The sequence below is a fragment of the Colias philodice genome, chromosome 24 (genome assembly GCF_061535455.1).
Source record: "Colias philodice isolate Cphi_HAF_F1 chromosome 24, ilColPhil1 Martin Lab GWU primary, whole genome shotgun sequence".
Lineage (NCBI taxonomy): Eukaryota > Metazoa > Arthropoda > Insecta > Lepidoptera > Pieridae > Colias > Colias philodice.
Window position 1 is genome coordinate 7,984,865 of NC_143109.1, and position 23,396 is coordinate 8,008,260.

A 23,396-nucleotide genomic window follows, 5' to 3' on the forward strand; every position below is an offset into this window, starting at 1 on the left:
GACAAAATTATTCAAAATAATCATTTTCCGGATCAAGGACGGTACCACAACGTTTACGGAATTGACCTGTATTCCTCATGTGATAAAGTTCAATATAGTGTGGCAGTAATGGATGCACGTACGGTCAATAGGTATGGGGCTTACGACGCGCGGCGCCCGCGACGCTGAACATTTTTTTATATGTATATTATATACAATATTAAAACTACATTTTTTTCTATTTACATTGATTATATTATGAATGTTAACAAAAGCTGTGAACTAGTTAACTAGAATTCTGATTACTTTGGCCCTTTAAATAGTAATAAATAACGTAAGTAATTAAAAATGTTTTTTATTGCTAAACCTTTCATTGATGAAACTATTGGAAAGAGTTTTAAAAATTTGTATAACTATGTCACAGTACTAGTTTTGACTGGTTATAAGTTTTGCCTGCAACATATATACAAAAAGAAACTGTATAATTTCCTTTTTACAATTTTTCAAGATATTAATTTTATTGGCTGCAAATGACTGTTTTTATTCAGACAAACACACAATGCAATGAAGTAATAGACTTCATTTACGCTTAAAGTTTCATTCATTTATTATTATTTATAAAATATATAATAATGCATTTAATCGAAAGTTTTTGACATGTGAGAAAATACCATAATTATTTCCAATAACATGAAGTCTACAATTAGAAAGTTTAATATTTTTGTCCAAAAACATATTGTGTCGACGACTGTACCCCATTTTACGTTAGTATGTAGAAGTTTACATTAAAATTTAATGGTTTTCTAAGTCAAAAGTCAAGCAAAAATTGGACTGATATTGGGCACTATTTCAAGTACAATTTTTTGAGACGTAAATTATACCTATAGCTCGTTCGATATTCGCGCGCTGAGGTGAGTATGCTGGGCGTAGAACCTACGCCCAGCATACTCACTGAACGAAGCCTATAACTCCGAAGTTATTCGAGCACTGTTTTTTCTTTTTGGGCACCGTTTGGCACTATTTGGGAACTATTTTTTGAAGTATGAATTATGTTTGAAGCGTATACAGATTCTCCGGACGGAGGTGAGTATGCTGGGCGAAACCTTCGTCCAGCATACTCATCGAACTATGGCTATAACTTCGCAAGTACAAGAGCACTATTTTTTTCCTTTGGGCACTATTTAGCACTATTTCAGAACAGTTTTTTGACATTCATGAAATATCAGGATTCCATGGTGAGTTGTGGTGAGTATGCTGGACGAAGGGACACAAAAAAACCGCATCAAAATCCGTTGCGTATAGTTTTAAAAATTTAAACGTACATATAGGGACATAGGGACAGAGTAAGCTACTTTGTTTTAAGTATATTATTATTATTATATGTAGTGATAGAATAGTGAAATAATGCTATGAATTTCTTCATCCTTATAAATTAGACTACACTAGTAGATAAATAAATCCCTTCTCATAGTAATGTATATTATAATTACCTATTAAATAATACCATCAAGATAAATTCAAAACCAGATATCCATTATTCCTATTCACGGATCACAAGCATCATGTCAAAAGTACAAAACAGATCTGTCGAGAAGTTCAGTCCGTCTGTGAGAACCCTCGGAACGAATTAGCCGAATCGGAATTGGAAAACACAAATTACGCAAACATTAGCGAGGGGCTGTTATCAAAACTTGAAAATTGAATTATCGTCATAATTCCGGTTCAGCGATTCTGGAGTTTTATCAATTATTTTAACGAGATTAACGATAGGTATACAAATAATTAGTTTTTGCATATTATTTGTCACGCAATTTTGCTTTTTTTATGTAGGTACCTTACTAATGGCGTTTTTAAATGTTAACACTTATTAGTATAATTATTGTAATAACAGCTGTGAGGTACAAGAGTTAATTAATCTTATAAAAAAAGTATAAAATTCGTAGCGTAGCGCAAAAATAGTTTTGTTCCCATGAGGGGTATAAGGCAGAGGAATGTCATATCTACATACTTTGTTATTTATTGTATGTATTTCTCTAATAGGTATATTAACAATGGCCATAATCGTATCGGTTAGTGGTTCGTTCGATCCCGTTGTATCCTTCCTGATTATCCTGAATGAGGCTTTTTTTAATTAATCAGCGGGAATCGATCCCTAGACCACTTATAATATTTATTGAAGCTCTGTATTCAGAAAGCCTTCAACTAAAAAGCTTACACATTTTGTAATAGGTATTTCATACTACAAGTTTTAAATACTGACTGCAAAAGTGGGTTAGGGAATATTGACGTAACTAGGTTAAAAAACTGTATGACTTCGATCGTTAGCACACTTGTACTAAATTCTGTACATCTTTACATTTGTAAAAATACTAGACCTTGTAATAAATGAGAAAGTTCAGATGTTTGGAAGTATGGATGTCTGTTACTCAATCGCTCCAAAACTACTGAACGGATTTTGTTGTAACTTGGCAGTATTGTAGGTACCGAAGTAATAAATAGGCTTCAGAAATATCAGATTTCGTCCGTAGCTTTGTCAGGCGAAATGACAGGGCACAACTAGTTTATGAGGCTTTAACCACTGACCATTATTATAAATTACATGAGTCGTCTAAACATTTATTGGAATTATCGATTCCACTAGAATCGGTTTAGTTTTAAAGGTAGCAATCAGTACGTTAAAATGAATTTCTCGGAATTGTAAAATGTAAACAATAGTTTAGGAAAATCTCGGAGTTTCGTGGAAATGGTAATTAACTGTTATTTCTAATAGTTAGTTTGGTGCATTCATATAATATACTTTATTATTTAAAGCGATGATAATTTAAATTATTGGTTATTCTGTACTCGCGGTCCTTCACCCGCTTTGTCTAAAACTTTACAAATTATATACTTAAATCTTTCTATTGAATCACTCTATCTAATAAAATCCTATCAAAATTTGTTAAGTAATTTTAAAGATCAAAGCATACACATACGGCAGAAAGCGATTTGATTTATATCGTGTAATGAAAATTCAAGGAAAGTAGGTACTATCCAAATTTTATAAAAAAAGTAATGAAAAGAACATTCAGCACAGATGGCGCCGGGTGAACAGCTAGTCATGAATATCGAAAAAAAACTTGAACAGATTTATCAAACCCATCGAGAAGTGCAAAAACAAAAGTGCAAATCATTAGGTAAATTTATGAATATAAAAATTGGCGAAATTTTGCCAAAATCGCAATTCATGGAGCGGCCATTTGTCGGGAGGGAGAGGTAATGAGGGGCTTTATCTCGGAGGTAGCTCACACATCCGTGTCTGATACAATGTAGATATACTTTTTTAATATACTGTATGCATCCGTTAGTTCGTAGGAGTAATTAGGACGAGATAAATCATATTATATGTTTAATTTTTAACGTTTCATAATTAAGTTTTATGTATTGTTGTGCTATCCCATAAAAAAACTTTTCAATTGGATACAAGCGTTTTTGAGATTATCGTTCTGACAAGCAAACAGTATAAGTTCAATTATAGTAATTTATATTCAATATATTCAGCTATTTTCGAACAACGTAGATAATTACGTAGTCATATTCATAATATACAATATTCTAATGATCACTATAATATACGCACAAACACGTATATCTAGGAAAGTAACACCCAGAAAATCGTGTTTTAAATCCAAATATGTAAAAAAAATGCAAAAAGAACAAAAAAGCCGCTATTCTGAATGTATGTACAAATGAACTGTCACACACACACGTCCGCCGATATTTCATTGCTGGCGACATAAGACGACTACACACTATCGAAACGAAACTAGAAACTGCTTTTTTGAATGTTTTATAATGTTTTAACTTGAAAAGGATTGCTTTATATGAAGTATTTGTAAAGGTTATTAAGCATTTATATTTATAAAAGTAAAACTATGAAATAATAGTTCTACTTTGGCCAAAAAAAGAACTATGAAATACTAAAGGGTTTGCATTCGGAACTAAAATGTTCTGCGTTTTAAATTACATGCAATGAATTTAAGTTTGCACAAAAGTTGAGTTGCTTAAAACTCTTGTTACATACATAAATGCTTAAAGTACAGTGCTCTACTTCTATAATATACTAGCTGCGCTCCGCGGTTTCACCCACATTCCTCCGCTCCTGTTGGTCTTAGCGGGATGATATACATATTATAGCTTATAGCCTTCCTCGATAAATGGGCTAACACAGAAATAATTTTTCAAATCGGACCAGTAGTTCCTGAGATTAGCGCGTAGGTAAACAAACAAACAAATTCTTCAGCTTTATAATATTAGTATAGATTACTTTTGAATTAACACAAATAATATAAATAACTAGAAAACGCAACTACAACAAAACTATTTTTTAATAAAACTACTACAATCTTTAAATAACTGAGAAATTCGACAAAAATCTACAATCAGTTACAGAAATCAATGTCAAACATGGCGCCTATTAAAAAGCAATTCTAGTCAATAAGTACGGGATTGGCCGAGGGTGGATCCTGACATACATACATACGTCGAGGAATGCTCGTAAAATGTATTGAATGACCTTAAGAAACGCGCTTCTCAAACTTTTATAGAATTTATTTTAGATATTTATTTCTTACACTCGTAAGAATTATTACTTAGACTATATTATGATATCTGTTTAAGTATCTATATGTATACTAATATGAAGGAATGTTTTTCTTGAGTATATAGCCATAGCTTCGCGAAAGGGAAAAGTTGAACTTATTATAAGCAAATTAAAAATTCTAAGCTTCCGATTTGTACAAAATACATTTACCTTCTAGTTTGAAAATGTGACTCTACAACTGTTTCAACTATAAAACCATGTATTAAAACAACAAATTTGAATAAATAATACCAGAAAATAAATGATCTTTCATATTAATTGAAATGCATCTCAATTATCAACACTCGACCGCCGTCGCAACACGATCCTGGCCAGAAATATTAAAATGGCAGGTAATTTCGCAGAATTCTGTTTATCCTCTGGTTGATCTGATTATTGAATTGGGTTAAACAAATAATCAACATTTATTTTAAAATTTATTTCGTGATATTAAACTGCAAATACGTATCAAAATTAACTTTAAATTGAATATTTCTCCGAATTTTATACTAATTGGCACTGCTCGAAATATGGATTTGTATCTGTGGCTTTGGTATTTGCGTGAAAGTTTGTCTATAGGTGAAAAATCATATATAATATCTAGGACTTTAAATATTAAGAGAATATTCAATTTTTAACCTCTATGACAGTACATCCAAAAGTAGGTACCTAGTTACTCAAAAGTTATAATTTTAGCTTACTAAACATCCGCTTAAATATTTTTGTATGTTCTTACTCACGGTAATTAAAACATCACAAATCTTATCATTTTAATACAAAAAAACAAATAAAAAGCAAAGAAACGTATACCGCAATTGATATAGAGTATGTGGTATATGTAAAAGTCATTAATATGTGCCATAAAAGTGATTAATTGAGTCATAACGGAGAACTATCGCAATTTTATACAAAAGCCAGACTCACATGTGTCTCAGAAACGTAGTTTCTATGAAAATTTGCCATTTTTAAATTATTCTCGTCTGCTATATTTCGAAATGTAAGTATTCTTAGAATGTCCTTTACCTACTCAAGTTTTAATATTTCTCATTACGTTCAAGTTTCGACGTTTATTATTACTTATTTTTAGCAGGAATATTTTTCACAATATTTTTGAATTAAGTACCTATACTAAAAATTTAGTAATTAGGTAAACATTTTTTAATATTTTGAGTTGATTACCGTATGGTATTAATGACATTTTAGATCGCTACAACACTCACCATTTCTTATTTATTTCTTTATTTTAGGTAACTGTTTGACTAACTTCCATAACAACGATATGTTCCTACATAACTAAAGCAAACAGCTATTAAAATTACCAACTTTAACGATAAGTCATTGACACAAAATCCTTTGAATGTAAACTTTTATTAGCACATTCGCGTTTCCGAGTTTTTCGTATAATAATTATTATGGCATCCTTATATCACCACGCATGCTACTCATTACAGCAGGAAGCGCTTTATTGCTTCTCTGCGGCTAGACGCGCCAATAAAACAAGCCGCTTAATGGAGCGCTTTAGAATATACAAGTTGGTATTTACGAACGTTTTATGTTTATTTGATATAACATTAATGTGGGTTTTTATTTGATTTAGAGTAACATTAATTATGATTAAACAACGTTTATTTAAGGGTGTGCCAATTAAAAGATATTTTTTTTTATCTAAAACACGAGTCATGATTTAAGATTATTGTGACAAAGGTATTCATTTTAAACAAAGTGTTAGCTAATTCCTACGGCTTTGAACACGTTATTTATTAGCCTCTCTATAGGTAGAGCAACTATTTAAGAACTGTTACTTGACATAAAATTTCACAACTATTTTTCTGTAAACACTTCGATATTCGATACATAGGTATAGTTAGATACATTTTAAAAAATGGATATGTCAATTGTAGAAAAAAGAGCTTGTGAACACGTATCAGAAGTGAAACTTCTTTGGCAAAGATACCAAAATCGTCGCCTTACTACATGACGTGACGGTACTGCCATGACGTGTCCTTGGAATTTTACTTTCAACGCGCCTAAAGAAGTTTCACTTCAGACGAAGAAATAGAAAAAATATAAATGTTTGAGAATAACTGTCTACCCTCAAACGACAGGCGTCGTGATTGACCGGATCGGAGCCGGCCTATTGTGCAATAGGGCTGCCAATTACTAGTTTTATGTTCCCGCTATAAATACTCAATGTCATCGTAAATTTGTATCTATTGGATTGATTTTTGTGCTATGAGATGTGTAGAAATAATCAATACTAGCTTCAGAGCGCTGCTTCACTTGTATCTTACCTTTTTGAATGGTTGGTAATCCATATCCGATCAATATTTGTGTGAAAGAGTAAAAAACATCCTTACAAACTTTCTAAATTTTTTCCTATATAATCTTTCTTAGGTGTATTGCTAGTAAAAATTAAATAAGTTTATAATAAAACAATATCATTTTATTTGTAAGATGACAAATAATATTTATATAGACAACCCTACTTCACACACACCCACACAAAATGTCTTGAGTGATGCAATGTTTAAGTGATTTGACGACACTCAATTGTTATCATATTACTATTTGTGATCTTTATTTTTTATCTGTACTCTTGAACTCGGAGTTTTATATTATCTGTAGTTGTTTCAAACGACTCACGCAAAGTTAGGTTATGAAGTGCCCTGAATTTCATCCGAATCGGTTTAGCCGTTTTTGCGTGATTGAATAACAAACTTTCTAATTTATTAAACGAGTGTACTTGCTTGAACTATTCTCCTGTCTTCTTCATAAATCTAAATACCAAAAGGATACACGTAGATATTAAAAATAATAAAATTATATAAATTTCATAAATTATCGTGAGACGACAAACATGTATAAACCAATAATTCTATGCCTAATAAATAATGTAAAAACAATCGGTTATCCAATAAGCGATTACTTAGTAATTTATTCATAAAATATATTTTATTCGCTTTCTCTACATAAAATTGAATTTCAATAACATACAAACAGCATTATTTAATACAAAATTCCATATTCAACGAGTTATTTCATTAGTCTGACAAATAAATAATGTACTCATTAGAAAATAATGATATTCTAATGATGTATCGTTATTCATAGGATGTTGTAAATATGTAGATTGTTAACTATAATGCAGTATGAGCTTAACTGAAGGTTAATCGATCGTTTGTTTTAATTATCTATAGATTTATATGTTTAACTGTCTTCTTTGGTGGCTTTAATATATGTATATGAAGAATAAATACAATTTGGTATGACAATAGGTATAATATGGGTTATTCCTATTACTAAATAAATATTTACGCGTATGGATAGATTTGATCTGTTTTTAATTTCTAAAAATCTTCTAAACGGAATCTTCATCTTATCTTTGAAGGTATATGTCCCAAATTACATTAAAAAAATGATGAAATAAAACTTAAACTAATTCCCTTTTTGATCTGTATAATTTTTTCATCAAACCACGCTAATTTTTTGCTAAAACAATTCAAACCGTTATTTCCATAACTCTCAAACAATGAAATTCCGAACAAAACAAAAAGTCAATCATAGCATTCGAAATAGCGTCGAATTTCATAAGCGAAAAATTATTTCAATACGATCGCCTAAAAATAAATAAATCTGCTTTTACATGTAAATGCAGGCGACATGGCCCGGTATCAATTATTCACGAATTCAACTAAAAGTGCGCGATATAAATCCGTTAAATTGCGAAGCTGTTAATAGCTTTGGGGTGTGAGGAGCATACAAATACAAATAAGGCATGCTTCACACCACACTTGATACTGAAATAAGGATTGTTACACATTTAAAAATATTATTTTTATATTTTATATGGTACTAGCGGTCCGCCCCGGCTTCGCCCGTGGTACATGTTTACGTTTTCTCTACATAAGAACCATCCTCGTACTTCAAGGAATATAATAAAAAAAGAATTATCGAAATCGGTTCAGCCGTTCTCGAGTTATGCGCTTACCAACACATTTTGTGATTCATTTTTATATATAAGACTAGCGGTCCACCCCGGCTTCGCTCGTGGTACATGTTTACGTTTTCTCTACATAAGAACCATCCTCGTACTTCAAGGAATATAATAAAAAAAGAATTATCGAAATCGGTTCAGCCGTTCTCGAGTTATGCGCTTACCAACACATTTTGCGATTCATTTTTATATATAAGAAGATAAAGTATGTTATTAACATTGCCTATGGTAATAGGAATCTGACTAATATTATAAACATGAAAGTTTGTATGTATGTTTTCTTTCACGGGAAAATCATTGAACGGAATTTGATAACAATTGGCAGTGATGTAGCTTATATACAAGAACAACCCATATTCATAGAAAATTATTCGCGGGTGAAATCGCACAGCTAGTAGAAAACGTAAGATATAAATTCGTAGAATGTTGCAGCTTATTAAAGTTATGATATAAGGATTCAACAAGGGAATGGAAAGTATTACTGCATTGTTAACATTGTAGCTCATTTAAAAAGAGCAATTACAATACTTTTCTCTGTAGAAGTTGAAATTGTTATATAATGATGAAAACAATTTTTATAAAGTTCACTAAATAAATTGATTACTTCAAATTGTAAATTGTTCAAATATTGTTTGAAGTAATCAATTTATTTCTGTTTCCGTACTTTTGGTAACAAGGGATAGATTTATGGAGTTTTAAGAATCTTTTCTTATTTATATATATAAATTGATTGCATAATTTTGAAGGTTTTTCAAAAATATAATTTGTTATAATGACGCAAATTTTATTTTATCTTCGTCACTATCAATTTTTAAGTTTAAAACAATCGTACAGGTAGTACCTATTTAGTTTATTTAGATAATATAGAATACTGATGTAAACTATATCAAAACGAATTCTTTCTTTTGTATTTTTAAAACATTACAACTCTACATTGATAATATATTGAATTGTTTTGTCTTCTATTGTAATAATAAACTTCAATCGTCAATATTCTAAAAGATACCGAAAAAACAAAAGTTTTTCATAAAATAATAGATTAATAACATATCAAATTACCTACTTCAGAATAATTACTTCAACTTATTACCTTTCCCCTATTCCTTCACCACACCTAAAAATCACTTATATTTTGAACATATTATTTATAACAGAAGCCATATTTATAGCCTCTTCGTGATCTGAGCACATTACAATATATCACACAAATGATCGACGCGAAAACAACGCAATAAGCATCCTTAATAATAGGAGTGATAAATTTTATGTTTTTCATGTTTTATTGCAGTACGTAATTTACTTATTAATAATTGTTAAGTGATTGGAGTTTAATTTGCCTAAAAGTAAATTTAATAATCGAGTAATCGAAAGTCAAGGAAGGGAGAACCTACTACTATAGGAAAATACAAACATAAACAAAGTCAAATTCGATATTTTGTTTCTTTTAAAACACTTGCTAGTCTTAGTGACATATCACACTAGCGGATTGCGAGCGGTTTCAAAGCGGAGCGGGTGCGCAACGAATACGTTGCGGGCGCGCAACGAACACGCCGCGGATGCGCAGCGAACACGTCGCGGACGCGCAACGATTTCGCTGCGAATAGAAGCGTCGACGCCATTTTGTATACTCTCGCACAAAAGCCAGCTCTTCCGCCTTGCCTAACTTCCATTCAATATTTCCATCGTTTCTGTAGCACTCAATTTTTTAACCGTACTGTGGAAATGCACTTACTTAACTAAAGATGTAATAGTAACAACTGGAGTTGTTAAAAAAGGTGCTATAAAATTGAATTACTAGGACTAGTGAGTTGCTGGTTGCTTGATAAAATTTTCTACTCACTGCTACCTATTTACCTAATAATAAGATAGACCTGTTTTAGTTAAGGAGCTTTAACATTTATTTCACTAATGAACTTTCTTTATGAGCAATTAAGTTATCTGATTGCATTTCGACCAAGATTTAATGGATAAAAAAATACCCTAAACATTAACATGTTATGAAACTCGTAAAAAATAATGATCTCATAATCATTATACTATCACAAGTTTTAAGTAACAACCAGCACGGATTCCATTTTGTTAATGAGTGTACATGACTGCGACGTAAACGTTGCGCATCTGCCACGCGTCCGAAACGAATTCGCTGCGCAACCGCGGCGTGTTCGTTGCGCGCCCGCAACGTATTCGTTGCGCACCCGCTCCGCTTTGAAACCGCTCGCAATCCGCTAGTGTGATATGTCACTTAGGATAACCATAAATTGTTACCTAACTAAATAAACGGTTCAAAAAGATTTTTTTTTTCTACGATACGTATAGGTTCGACCGGAGCATAAACTTACCATAATATAAAAGAAAATTACAATATTATCATAATCCATTTAAAATAAATTATTATGTTATACCTACTATTATTATACTATTAATGGTCTATAATAAACCATTATAGTATAACTTCATAATATACCCACTTTCAAATGAGACAAATCTTCAGAGACCAAACTTCATTTGCAGGACCTCAGAGGTCATTTGGTCATTCATTTCGCGAATTCTCGAGATCAATTAACTGCTGAGTATTTATTTTGCATTAGTTTTACGGACAGATCCCTGGCGTAGGCTTTTACATGTAATTCTCGTTAGTTATATAGAGGAGGTCGTTAATTGTTTGTTTGATTTAAGCGTTGGATGTGAAATTGATTATGTACATAGTAATATTATGATAATTGGTTGGTTACTTTCTGTCAAATGTATATTTTAATGTTAAGAAAAATACGTTGCATTTCGTTATTTGTGACGTATGGATAATTAATTTACAAACAATTAGAAAAATATTAGGTATACACCATTATACATGTTATTCATTTAATACGACTACATTTTATCATCGCTTAAAAACACTTATTTCTTAACCAAGGCGTGAAACGTTCACAAAGTAAAATGGAAAACAATCGTCTTAAATCCTCTTATCTTATCACATTAGCGCGATAGCCGCATCTGAGAGCCTTCTCGAGTATCGCTAATCTCAACCATACATTACGTGTGACCTTTCCACGCATTTCATGCGAATCATAAATATTACTTTTCCATTTAACTAGCAAACATTTGGTTGCAATTCAGTAAAATTTGAAAATAATGAACCAAATTTTAGGCTAGTTGTAGAGTTGGTTTTAAAGGGACTTAACTCATAACCCAGTACCTATGCTTTATTTGAGACAGATGACAAATTAAGCTTATTATACGAAAAATGAATAAAAGCTCCACATATTAGTATAATATTATTTCTACTTACATATTTGAGTGTCCTTTCCATGTATTGAAATGATATCTACATGTATAATATAATAATCTTTGTTTTCACAGTAAAATGAAGATTTGTTGTGTGGAACCAGTTGCAGAACGACAGTGATTTAGATCTTACAATCCTTATGTGACAGATTATAACTATGTATTTAACAATATTTCTTTTTTTGGGAGATCAAGCGAGTCACGTAATAATAAGCAACCTTCGTCGCTCATGGACACTCACTCATCAAGTGTCGCAGGTGTTTTACCGACCTTTGAAGGACAGCATTTACAAGGAAAAACTTCTAAAGCTGCAAATATTTACATTTGCTATATTCTTTTAAGTTGGTTTAAATACAAAGCTGCTTCAAATTAAGGTATAATCTGATATCATAAAAACGAAGAGTTCATTTGATTAATCGCGCTAATCTCTAACTACGGCTCCGATTTGAAAAATTATTTAAGTGTTAGATACATTTATCAAAGAAGGCTAACTAGATCAATCCCGGTATAATCTTAGGGCACTGCTTGTAAAATATAAGGTATACATTTCCCAGCCGTCGATTAGTTAACTAAACAGCTAATCTTCTAGTTATATTTCAATAATTCGACTCAGATCATACTCTGATTCATGGCACATATCGGCATCCATCACGGCACATTTATCTGCCGCACATGGTTTGTTCGCATAAATTACGTAATTAATAACAGCCGAGAGAGTTGCCGCGTCACTGAACTCGCTTCTATATTTGATAATGGCAAGATATTGACTGTTAGTTCTATTAGCTTATCAGTTTGTTATTGTGTTGATAAATAACCACAGTAGTTTATGTAAATAATCTAAACTCTAAAGCTACGCGATACACGCGACATGCGCTACACAGACCAAAAAGTTTGAGACGATGTAATAAAAGTTTCACTTTAATAACAATGGACCATTGATAAGGAATAGAAGCTAAAAACTAAATCGATCGTGCGCTGACTGTGCCAAATTTTCTAGAGTGACCATTTAAAATGCAAATAGCCTATCCGGCTAGACAAAAGGTATAGTTTGCTTTGAGCTGATAATCCACGAGCTATGTGCTTCACTTGGAAGCGCTTGCTTTAAAGAGCCTACTTGAATTAACATTTTCAACTCGAATTTTGTTTGCAAATTCACTAAATGAAATATGAGATTGCTACAGACAAAGTATGAAAATTTCTTTGTTTTACATTTTATGAAATTTTCCGGAAACTTGAAACAAGAAGCCTCACTTATGATGAAATTAAGCGCAATTTAACGTTTTCTGCGAACCAATAAAACTACTTCAAAACATAGACCACTCATCGAACTAGATAAGTATCAAACGTGTAATATTTTCTATGAAATAAATACGCGTAAAGCTTTCGATAAAATCTCATATTTTTATGCTTCACACTTTAAATATTTTATATTTACATACTTTAATTGATTCCTCATCTGCATTACGCCTAATATATCTGTAAAATGTATACTTATACTTATTTAAACCTTGCTTGCTTGTAAATATAGCCAATACCAAACCTTTGAATAGCTATCAGTTACTGAAAGGATTTTCATGATCGGATCATCGAAAATACAGTTGATACTTTCGAACCTGCAAGTAACAAACTTTACCTCAATAATACAAATAAGCATCTATGCATCTGTATGCATCATGCAATCTCTAGATAATTCAAATATTTATGATCACATCTAGTTCTCTAAATCTATCTACAAACCTCGGAAGGCCAGTCCACACTTCTTTTTGTACTTACAATACAAGAAATCCGCCCGGCTCTATTGTAGTGCAATAAATGAAATTCCGTAAGACACAATAAGCTTTGATTGAACTTCACACTCGTATTGTTAATATCCGTGGGAATGGCTTTATATTCCCGATTTATAAACTAGCTTTCTAGCCACGGCTTCGTCCTCGTATTCAAAGAAAAACTCGCATAGTTCCCGTTGCTATGGGATACCATTCAACTTATGTCTTTTCTCAGATCGAAAACTATATTTGTACCGAATTTTATCCAAATCTGTTATGTAGTTTAGGCGTAAAGAAGAGACAGACAGACTTAGGGTTATTATTAATTATGTATTATAATTTGATATCTGAATGGTTTATTAGTAGAAATATAATTTGGAAGAGCTTCTGCTCTATCTATACATATAATAAAATCGTAGGAAAGTCAAAACTGTACATTGAATATTTTTTTAAAAGAATACATATTCCATGATCTATAATCGATATAGAAGCCAAAAATATAGTTTTTAGAATTTTTGTCTGTTTGTCTGTTTGTCTGTTTGTCTGTTTGTCTGTATGTTTGTCCGAGCTAATCTCGAAAAGTACTGCATAGATTGACTTCAAATTTTGCATGAATATTACTAACAGGTCGAGTGAGGTTTTTTTAAACATATTATCATGCTATCACCTCCGGGGGAGGAGCTGTGAACCTTTACTTTTCTTACGTATTCCGTGTACTACGACAGCGTACAATCTAAAGACTCATGTTTAAATGTTGTTTTTGAGTAAGCCATGCTATTATCTAGCTTTACACTATAAAAACTACGTCATTTACGTAATTTGGGCAGAGAAACTGTTTAATGAATCTTAGTACTATAAAGACAAATTTGATTCAGCGCCATCTATGAGATTTCGTAAAAATCAAATCAATTTACATGTTAACACTACTGAACACAATGTTAAAAATTAATAATTTAAATATAATTATGTTAGTTATTTATTTAACTCTTTAACCCATAATAAATCTTCCCTTCCCTATAAGGTGCGCTTATAATTCGTGTGAATATACTACATTTTTAAAAGTGAGGGTAGATGTATATTATTTTAAGTCAAACTAGACAGTAGACACCATTACAGTTAATCTAATATTGATTGTGTTCATTGGTTACATTTTTAAAAATCTTCGTGTTTTAATAATTCGATCACGAGGCGGGACTCTAATACAAAAAGGTTAGTTCGTTGATAATTATTATTCCTTCATCATTTACATGTTGTTAGTAAAAAATAATATACTTTGACTGTTAATACTTTTGTTCAGTATTTATCTATATGATTATTGCTTGGTAATTAATATATTTTCATGTCGTATACCTAATTATAAACATAAGTGTGATGTGAAACTAGCTGGATTTATTTTTACACACTCACAGTCTTATATTTTGTGTTAATGTTAAAATAGTATTAATAGTGTAAATCATAATATTTTTTCAAAGTTAAAAATATTTCCTTTTTTCTGATGGTGTTGCCATCGAATTAAACCGCGCTGTCGTTTCGTTCACAAAAAGTCATGTTATTAGGACCGAATATGTAGCCGCCTCAACTTACGGAAACGAGAGTAACCTGCGTTGTCTGTTAGTTATTGTATAGTCGAATTTAACGTTACATGGAAATTGGAATCTAAATATATATATACCTACTTATATTAAATCTGTAGAGGTCAATTCTGCACATGAAATATATTTCCTAAATAACTATTATCTATTACATATAATAAAATCGTAGGAAAGTCAAAACTGTACATTGAATATTTTTTTAAAAGAATACATAATCCATGATCTATAATCGATATAGAAGCCAAAAACATAGTTTTTAGAATTTTTGTCTGTTTGTCTGTATGTTTGACCGGGCTAATCTCGAAAATTACTGCATAGATTGACTTCAAATTTTGCATGAATATTACTAACAGGTCGGGTCAGGCTATAGGCTACATATTATCAAGCTATCACCTGCGGGGGAGGAGCTGTGAACCTTTATTCTTCTTACGTATTCTCTGTACTACGATAGCGTACAATCTAAAGACTCATGTTTAAATGTTGTTTTTGAGTAAGCTATGCTATTGTCTACCTTTACACTATAAAAACTACGTCATTTAAGTAATTTTGGCAGAGAAACAGTATAATGAATCTTAGTAGTATAAAGACAAATTTAAAACAGCGCCATCTATGAGATTTCATTAAAATCAAATCAATTTACATAATATTAACGCTTCTTGGAAATTCATAATTTAAATATTATGATGTTGGTGAGGTTGTTTTTTTTTAAAGTTAAATAAATAATTCATATCTTCCCAGAGTCCATTTCAGGTGCGCTTATATTTCATGTGAATATATGTACAAATTTTTTATAAGTGAGGGTAGATGTTTATTATTTGATGTCAAACAAGACACCATTACAGTTAATATAGGTAATAGTAGATAACAGTGATTGTGTTCATTCGTTACATTGTTATAAATCTTCAGCTTTTTTTTTTAATTTTCGCCTTCTTGCGTTCCCACAAAAGATAAGTTGTAACTTTTGTATTTATTCTTTATAATTATAATTATATAGTTAGACTCATGTTTTATTAGTTAAAGTTAAGTATGACAAAATAAGAAAATGATGAAATTTTATTTTTATGTAGGTATAACTTTTACAAGACTATAAAGAAGGTCACTTTAGTTCTTGATAAAACTTTATTTGTTAGTAGCTTTTTAATAAAATAAGGTACGGTTATCTTTTGATTTTTTTTATTAACAGATTCAATGTTAATAAAAATTGGCGATTTGCGTGAGGATGTAGTGGAAATTAGTAACCTTGCGCGTGGTCAATCATCAATCATCAATCATCAATACATATAATAAAATTCTAGAAAAGTGATGTCTGTACAATGAAAATATGTAAAAAAAATTAGCAGGGGTTAAATTATTAAATCGATCCCAAACCCAAAACTGTAGTTAAAGCATATTTTCCGACGCTGGTTCTTAGATAAAGTGTATCAAAATCGGTTCATCCATTTATTATACCTTTATAGGGGTAAAAGTGGGAATGTGGGAAAAAATATTAGTTATATTTTTATCCAATTCGGTTTATCCATTACAGCTTCTATTAGATTACAGCGGTAAAAGTGGGAATAAACAATAATGGGATGTTGTCAAATAATATACTCAAGCGGTAGATATATCAAAATATGAAAGAGCAACGTGTGAATTACAATTAATAATGTTTTATCGAAATCGGTTCATCTGTTTATTACATATAGGGCACTTTAGGGGTGACAGTGGTTAGATAAATAAACCAAATGGAGCATCAAACGACAGGATATGACGTGTACATATAGGTACAATTAGATAATATGGTTTACATCAAAATCGGTTATCCCATTTACTAGGGGTGGAAAGGGAATGGGTTGAAAGTCTATTAAAGAAGAGGGGGATATGGGAGCGAGAGGATAGCCACACACTGGAAATTTTGAACTCTACTCAAAGCCACATAGGCCTGGCCCTTGGCAATTTTTTTTCCTAAAGATACCACTTCTTTTGTCACTGTGGTCCATTACAATTTGTGCACGGTTGATGATGATGTCAAGGAGCAACAAACTTATAGATATCAATATGATATAGGAATGTAAAATTTTATTTATTTATTTATTTATTTATAACACTTCATTGTACAAAACAATATAAGAAATGTGGTAGATACAAATTAATGAGGTACAGAAATTTTGCACAATAGGCGGCCTTATTGCTACACAGCAATCTCTGCCAGGCAACCTGGTAGGAAAGGAAATGTAAGAAGAATAAGGATAGCGCAAAAAGAAATAAAAGAAAGGATATATTTAAAAAAATGCCTACATACTACATAAACTACATATACTGTACATAGATACCACATAGTTATATAAAAATACTTGTATTATACACTACACAAACTACAATAATATATATATAACAATATATACAAAAATTATAATTATACATAAATTAATGCAACTATTGCATGGCTAGATAATGAGCTTTCAATAGGGACTTAAAAGAACTGAGCGTTTGTGCACGTCGGGTACTTTCCGGCAAGGCGTTCCAGAGCTGAATGGCACGAACAGTAAACGAATTGTCATAAAAGTTTGACCGATGGACAGGAGTACATAATAATAAAAGGTTGGAAGAACGAAGAGTGAGAGTGTGAGTAGAGCTAAGATAGTTAAAGTTGTTTTTTAAGTAGGACGGTGTTTTAGGGTGAAATAAAATACAATACAGGAGATGAAGAATGTGAGTATTCCGGCGGAAGCGAATGGGGAGCCAGTTTAATTTTGTTCTAAACTCAGAAATATGATCAAATTTACGTAATCCATAAATAAATCGTATACAAAAATTTTGAAGCTTCTCAAGGGTGTCTAGTTGGTATTCGTGGAGATCTGGATAGGATGAATCGGCAAAATCAAGGAGAGGAAGGAGTAAAGAATGAGCTAACGTAATTTTCGTAGCGATCGGTAAAAAGTTTCGTAAGCGCCGTAGCGAGAACGCCGATGAGAAAACCCTTTTACGGACTTGTTTTATTTGCTCATCCCACGAAAAAGTTTGGTCAAGTGTCAAACCAAGATTTTTTACTTGTGTGCTATAAGGGATAGACACACCATCAACAACGATACTTGGTAAATCGGCCCAGTCGATTTTTGATACGAGCTGCCTGCTTCCGAAAATAATAGCTTTGGTTTTAATTGGGTTAACTGTTAAACCGTAATGTTTACTCCATGAGACGATTGTCGCAAGATCAGCGTTTACTTGAAAAATCGCTTCAGGTAGTTCGAGTAGTGATGCGTGTTTATATAATTGGAAATCGTCTGCATACATATGATAGGGTGACTCAATATTTTTAGAAATGGTGTTAATAAAAATGGAGAAAAGGAGGGGAGAGAGAACGCCGCCTTGAGGAACGCCAGCAGTAACATTGCACCAAGATGAGGAAATCTCCTCAATCTGTATACGTTGCCGACGTCCCCTTAAGTAGCTATGTACCCAATCGATAGCCGATGCAGATAAATTAAGGGACCGCAGTAAAGCCAGCAATATGTCGTGATCGACCGTATTGAAAGCGTTACTAAAGTCCAGCAACGTTAGAATTGTGAGCTGCTTATTGTCAAAACCTCGCCGGATGTCGTCAGTGATTTTGATAAGTGCAGTGGTCGTACTGTGACCGGGACGGAAACCAGATTGGAAAGGATTAAGGAGATTATTGGAGTTAAGGAAAATACTCAATTGCTCTTGAACCAGTCGTTCGAGAACCTTAGAGAGAAATGGAAGGATGGCAATGGGTCGGTAATCAGATGTAGTGGAAGGGTTAGGAATTTTTGGGAGAGGTATAATGTGAGCACTTTTCCAATCATCAGGAAATGTGCCAGGTGTAATGGAAAAATTTAGGATATGTGTGATAGTAGGATTGATTATAGGGAGGATTGGAATGATCATGTTCCGACCAATGCAGTCACTACCGACGGCCTTTGAAGTGATTGACAATATGCTTTTCTTAACACTACACTCGGTTAAACGATTGAATACAAAAGGAGGAAAGCTGGAATGGGGTAGGTTATTTAGGTAGGATAGTGTATGAGATTTAAGGGTAGGATGGAAATCTGAGGGAGGATTGGAAAAATGGGAATTGAGAACATTGGCCTGGGTTGAATTAAGACAAGGATTTTGTTGGGATCTGCCAATTCCAAGGGATCTAAGGAATTTCCAAGTTTTAGAAGGATCACCATTGTCAACCGACTTAGATATATAAAGTCGTTGAGCATCCCTACACAAAGTATTGCAGCGGTTTCGAATTCGATTAAATTTTTCACGATTTATATCCGAATTAGACAACTTTAATTTAGTCTTTGCACGCGCCTTCTTCCGTAAAAGTGATTTAAGGTTGTCGGTCATCCAAGGGGCAGGCAGGTGCTTCAACTTAACTGGACGCATAGGAGCATGCGAATCATAAAGTTGAAGAATTAATGAATTAAAAAGTGACACTTTATCATTGATGGTTTCAGCAGACGAAACAACCGACCAGTCCATGTTTATTGCGTCTTCGCACAAGCGCTCAGCATTAATTTTACCGAAATTACGTTGCAAAATAATCTTAGGTTTCGATTTAGGAAGTTTTAATTTGTAAGAAAGGAAAATAAGGTCATGAAAGGAAAACATGTCAGCTGAACGCTGTCCGTGCTCAGCGACATGCGTTGGGGAGGAAACAATGATGAGATCAAGGAGGGATGGGGTACAGTTGGGAGAGGAATGGGTAGCCTGTAAAGGGAGGATTTTAAGATTATAGGAATCAACTAAATTTATAAGCTTATTACTACGATGATCACCCTTGAGTAAGCAGGTGTTAAAATCTCCCATAAATATAATATGATTATAAAGAGGAGAAAAGGATTCAAGGATCTGGTCGAAGGAATGGAAATAGTTAACAGAGAGGTTAGGGGAGTAGAAGACGCCTAAAAGGATTTTAGTGTTGGAAGAAGTTATTTCGACAAGGAGATGTTCAGCTGCATCGCTAGGTGGCGGCTGAGGGGAGGAGCTGACAATTGTGTAAGGAATGTGAGAACGTAAGTAAATTGCAACCCCTCCCCCGGTCCGACCCATGCGATCGTTCCTTATTAACTGAAATCCTGGAAGACTATAAGAAGAGGAAGGAAGACAGGGTTTGAGCCAGGACTCTGAAATTAATATGGCATGTACAGGATGGGAGTCAAAGGTAGCAAGGAGGTCAGGGTAGTGTGCCGGAATACTCTGAGCATTTATATGAATTACATTAAAGTTATTAGGTTGATTGGAGAATAGAGAGGAAATGCAAGGAGAAGAAGAGGAAGTCAAACTATTAAAACTGTCGCTTTCTGAACCATTTGAAGAGAGTGAAAAAAACGCTTCGCTTTCCGTGCTATCATTTAAAGCCATGACGAAAATAATAAATAATTAATATCAAAAATAATATTCTTAAAATATATGTATATATAATATATAGTAATAAAAAAATATATATTAAATATAATAATAAGTCTAAGTTTAAAATCCAATAATCTAACATGACCTTTACCACCAGTTATTATATATCGAAATTAACACACTACTTGTGTAAATTACAATTCAAATGTCCAAAGCGCTAGTATCCGTGACAACTAAAAGAATATAAGAATGACACGAATTGTCATTGTCAAATGTCACAACAAATTACAAAAACAAAGGTACCTACAATAATAATTACTTGATGTGAAATTTTAATTTAAAATTACCTTAAAATTTTATAACATATACAGCTAAAATACAGCTAAAAGTTACTTGAAGAAAAGAGACGTTCACACTATTTAAAGAATCAAGAAGTTAAAGTAGTAAATACCGAAACATAGAAATATTTTGAAATGAGATATTAAATATTATAATACAGTGATAAAACAACTACCAATTTTGAGTCTAACAAGTGAAGTCAAAAAGCAATAAAAGAGTACAGAATGCAACCTACTTAACTCTACCGAACCTCTTGGGTCTTGAATTAGGCATCTGTTTTGAGTTAGTGGAAGTAGAAGCCGAGCCAGAAGAACCCCCAGCAGCAGAAGGGATGCCATCAAGTTCAGCCATCATTGTGACCTTGTGTCTTGTTCCATCTGTGGTTTGCACAATAATATGACCGTCTCTGGTCCAGCAATTGGATACACCAAAGCGAGATCTTGCCGAAATAAAGACATCATGTCTTTCTTTGATCAGAAATTCGGATAATGTATAACCACTACCCTTCAAAGAAGTTTTTGAGAACCATATGGTGTCCCGCACAGAAACATCTTTAAACTTTATGATGATCGGTCTGGGCTTATCTGACTTCACAGCTCCTAAACGGTGGCACCGAGATATAGCTTCTTGTTGAAAATGCGGGACTTTTAAGTGATCTGTTACAACTTTGGTTACAAGATTGGAAGGGTTTTCCTTTACTGCTTCTGGCACTCCATGGATCAGCAACATTTTTCTCCGACTTCTCATCTCCCATTTAATGTATTGGTTAGAGAGGAACTCAATTTGGGATTGTAAAGTATGAAGAGAAGATATGACAAATGAGCGAAAGCTATTGAACTCCGCCGCTAATCTTGAAGTGGGGCTGGCAGATGCAGGTTGAGGATTGTTAGCGCTGTTGACATTCTGCAGCTCTCGTTGAAATTCAGCCATTTTATCATTAAACAATGCTGCCATTTCTGCCATTGAGTGTTTGACGGATTCCATAGTGATGAGATTCAGAAATGATGTTAAGACAGTAGTGTTGAAATGTTGAAAATTTATGTAAGGAAAGTGAACTAGTGGGCAAAGGCACAAATTTAACACATAGAGGTAAGAAAACAAGTGTAATTATGTATATAAAACGAATTTAAATACAAGAGCTTTCAAAAAAAACGTGTTTCTACTTTTTGCTCCTACCCTCAAAAAAAGGAAAATGGAGGTAGGTCTCGCTTACTTGAAAATAAGAAACCGAAGTTTAAAATTTAAAAATTAAAAAAAAAACCAACGCAACGAATGTAAAGGAATAAACAATAATTTTACAAACTTCCCGAGGATCTTTAAAATTAAACACCATTATAAAAAAATATAATATATGATAATATGATAATGATGGTATGGCAGCTCCGACGACTTTGTTTTTTTATTTTTATAAATATTTAAAATGGTATTTATTAATTTTTATTGCACGGTCTAAACGGTTTAGTTACTACAGGCGTGAGACAGGAAAGATCTGCAGGCCGAGACGGCAGAGATTAGAATAAACGCTATGGAATAGAAACTGCTATCGCTAATTATTATTGACATAAGCTCATCACATTTTAGTAATGGTTCGGTCACACTACCAAAATTACGACGACGACAACGACCAAAATTCTCATCCAGACCAAATTTGTTCAAAATAAAATATTAAAATTTCCCGTCATACTGGTACTCGGAAGAAAAAAATTTCGAGGTCAATTAATAAAAAATAGATTTTTTTCGATTTTCTAGGAGCTACCGTTTCTACGAAAAATCTATTTATTCATTCATTCAAAAAAAAATTCCAAGCACCAGAACGACAGGAAATTTTAATATTTTATTCTAATTGTGTTTAGCACTATTTTGTTAAATTGCGACTGGATGAAAATTTTGTTTGTGGTCGTCGTCGTCGTTGGTAGGGTGAACAAATCCTTAGCAAAACATCATACGCTTATGTCAATTATTAGTATCGATAGCGGATTCTATTCCTTTGCGTTTTGACGTTTGTCTCGGCGCTCAGTTGCTTCACGATTTATTAACAAAAACATCCATACAAGGAAGGAAGAAAAATAAATTTGCTCCCTTCCCCTCTGGTGCATAAAAATAAATTTTACGTAGAAAATTAATTAGGTATTTATTTTTTTATTTTTTAGCTCAGTTTAGTAATAAATTTTACTAATAGTACTTTGTATTATTTATGGTAGTACGTGTTTTTCCTTTAAATTCAATAAAAAAGAAGGGTTGCACTCCGGGAGTGCCGGCAGAAGTGAATACTTGATTATTAACGTTGAGCATGTTTGATATTTTGGAATGGTATTCGTCTTACGCTTTTTCGATCAGGTCACGTGTCCTGACGCGAGTTTAAGATTTTATACCCATTACAGAAAAAGTGCTCAACGCCGCTAAAGAAGTTTTCACTTCAAAAATGTAGTAACTACTATACAGTCACTATTCCACGCGGACGAAGTCGCGGGCAC

The 23,396-nt window shown here is 32.7% G+C and overlaps 2 protein-coding genes across 2 annotated transcripts in view; both read right to left on the minus strand.

Annotated features, from left to right (window-relative positions):
• LOC149477806 (uncharacterized) overlaps positions 1-23,396 on the minus strand; it is a 366,366-nt gene that overhangs the window by 229,397 nt on the left and 113,573 nt on the right. The window lies entirely within an intron of this gene.
• On the minus strand, positions 21,130-21,906 carry LOC149477808 (uncharacterized). Its single transcript, XM_089710401.1, has one exon. The coding sequence runs from the start codon at positions 21,904-21,906 to the stop codon at positions 21,154-21,156; it is 753 nt and encodes a 250-aa protein (XP_089566527.1). The 3' UTR covers positions 21,130-21,153.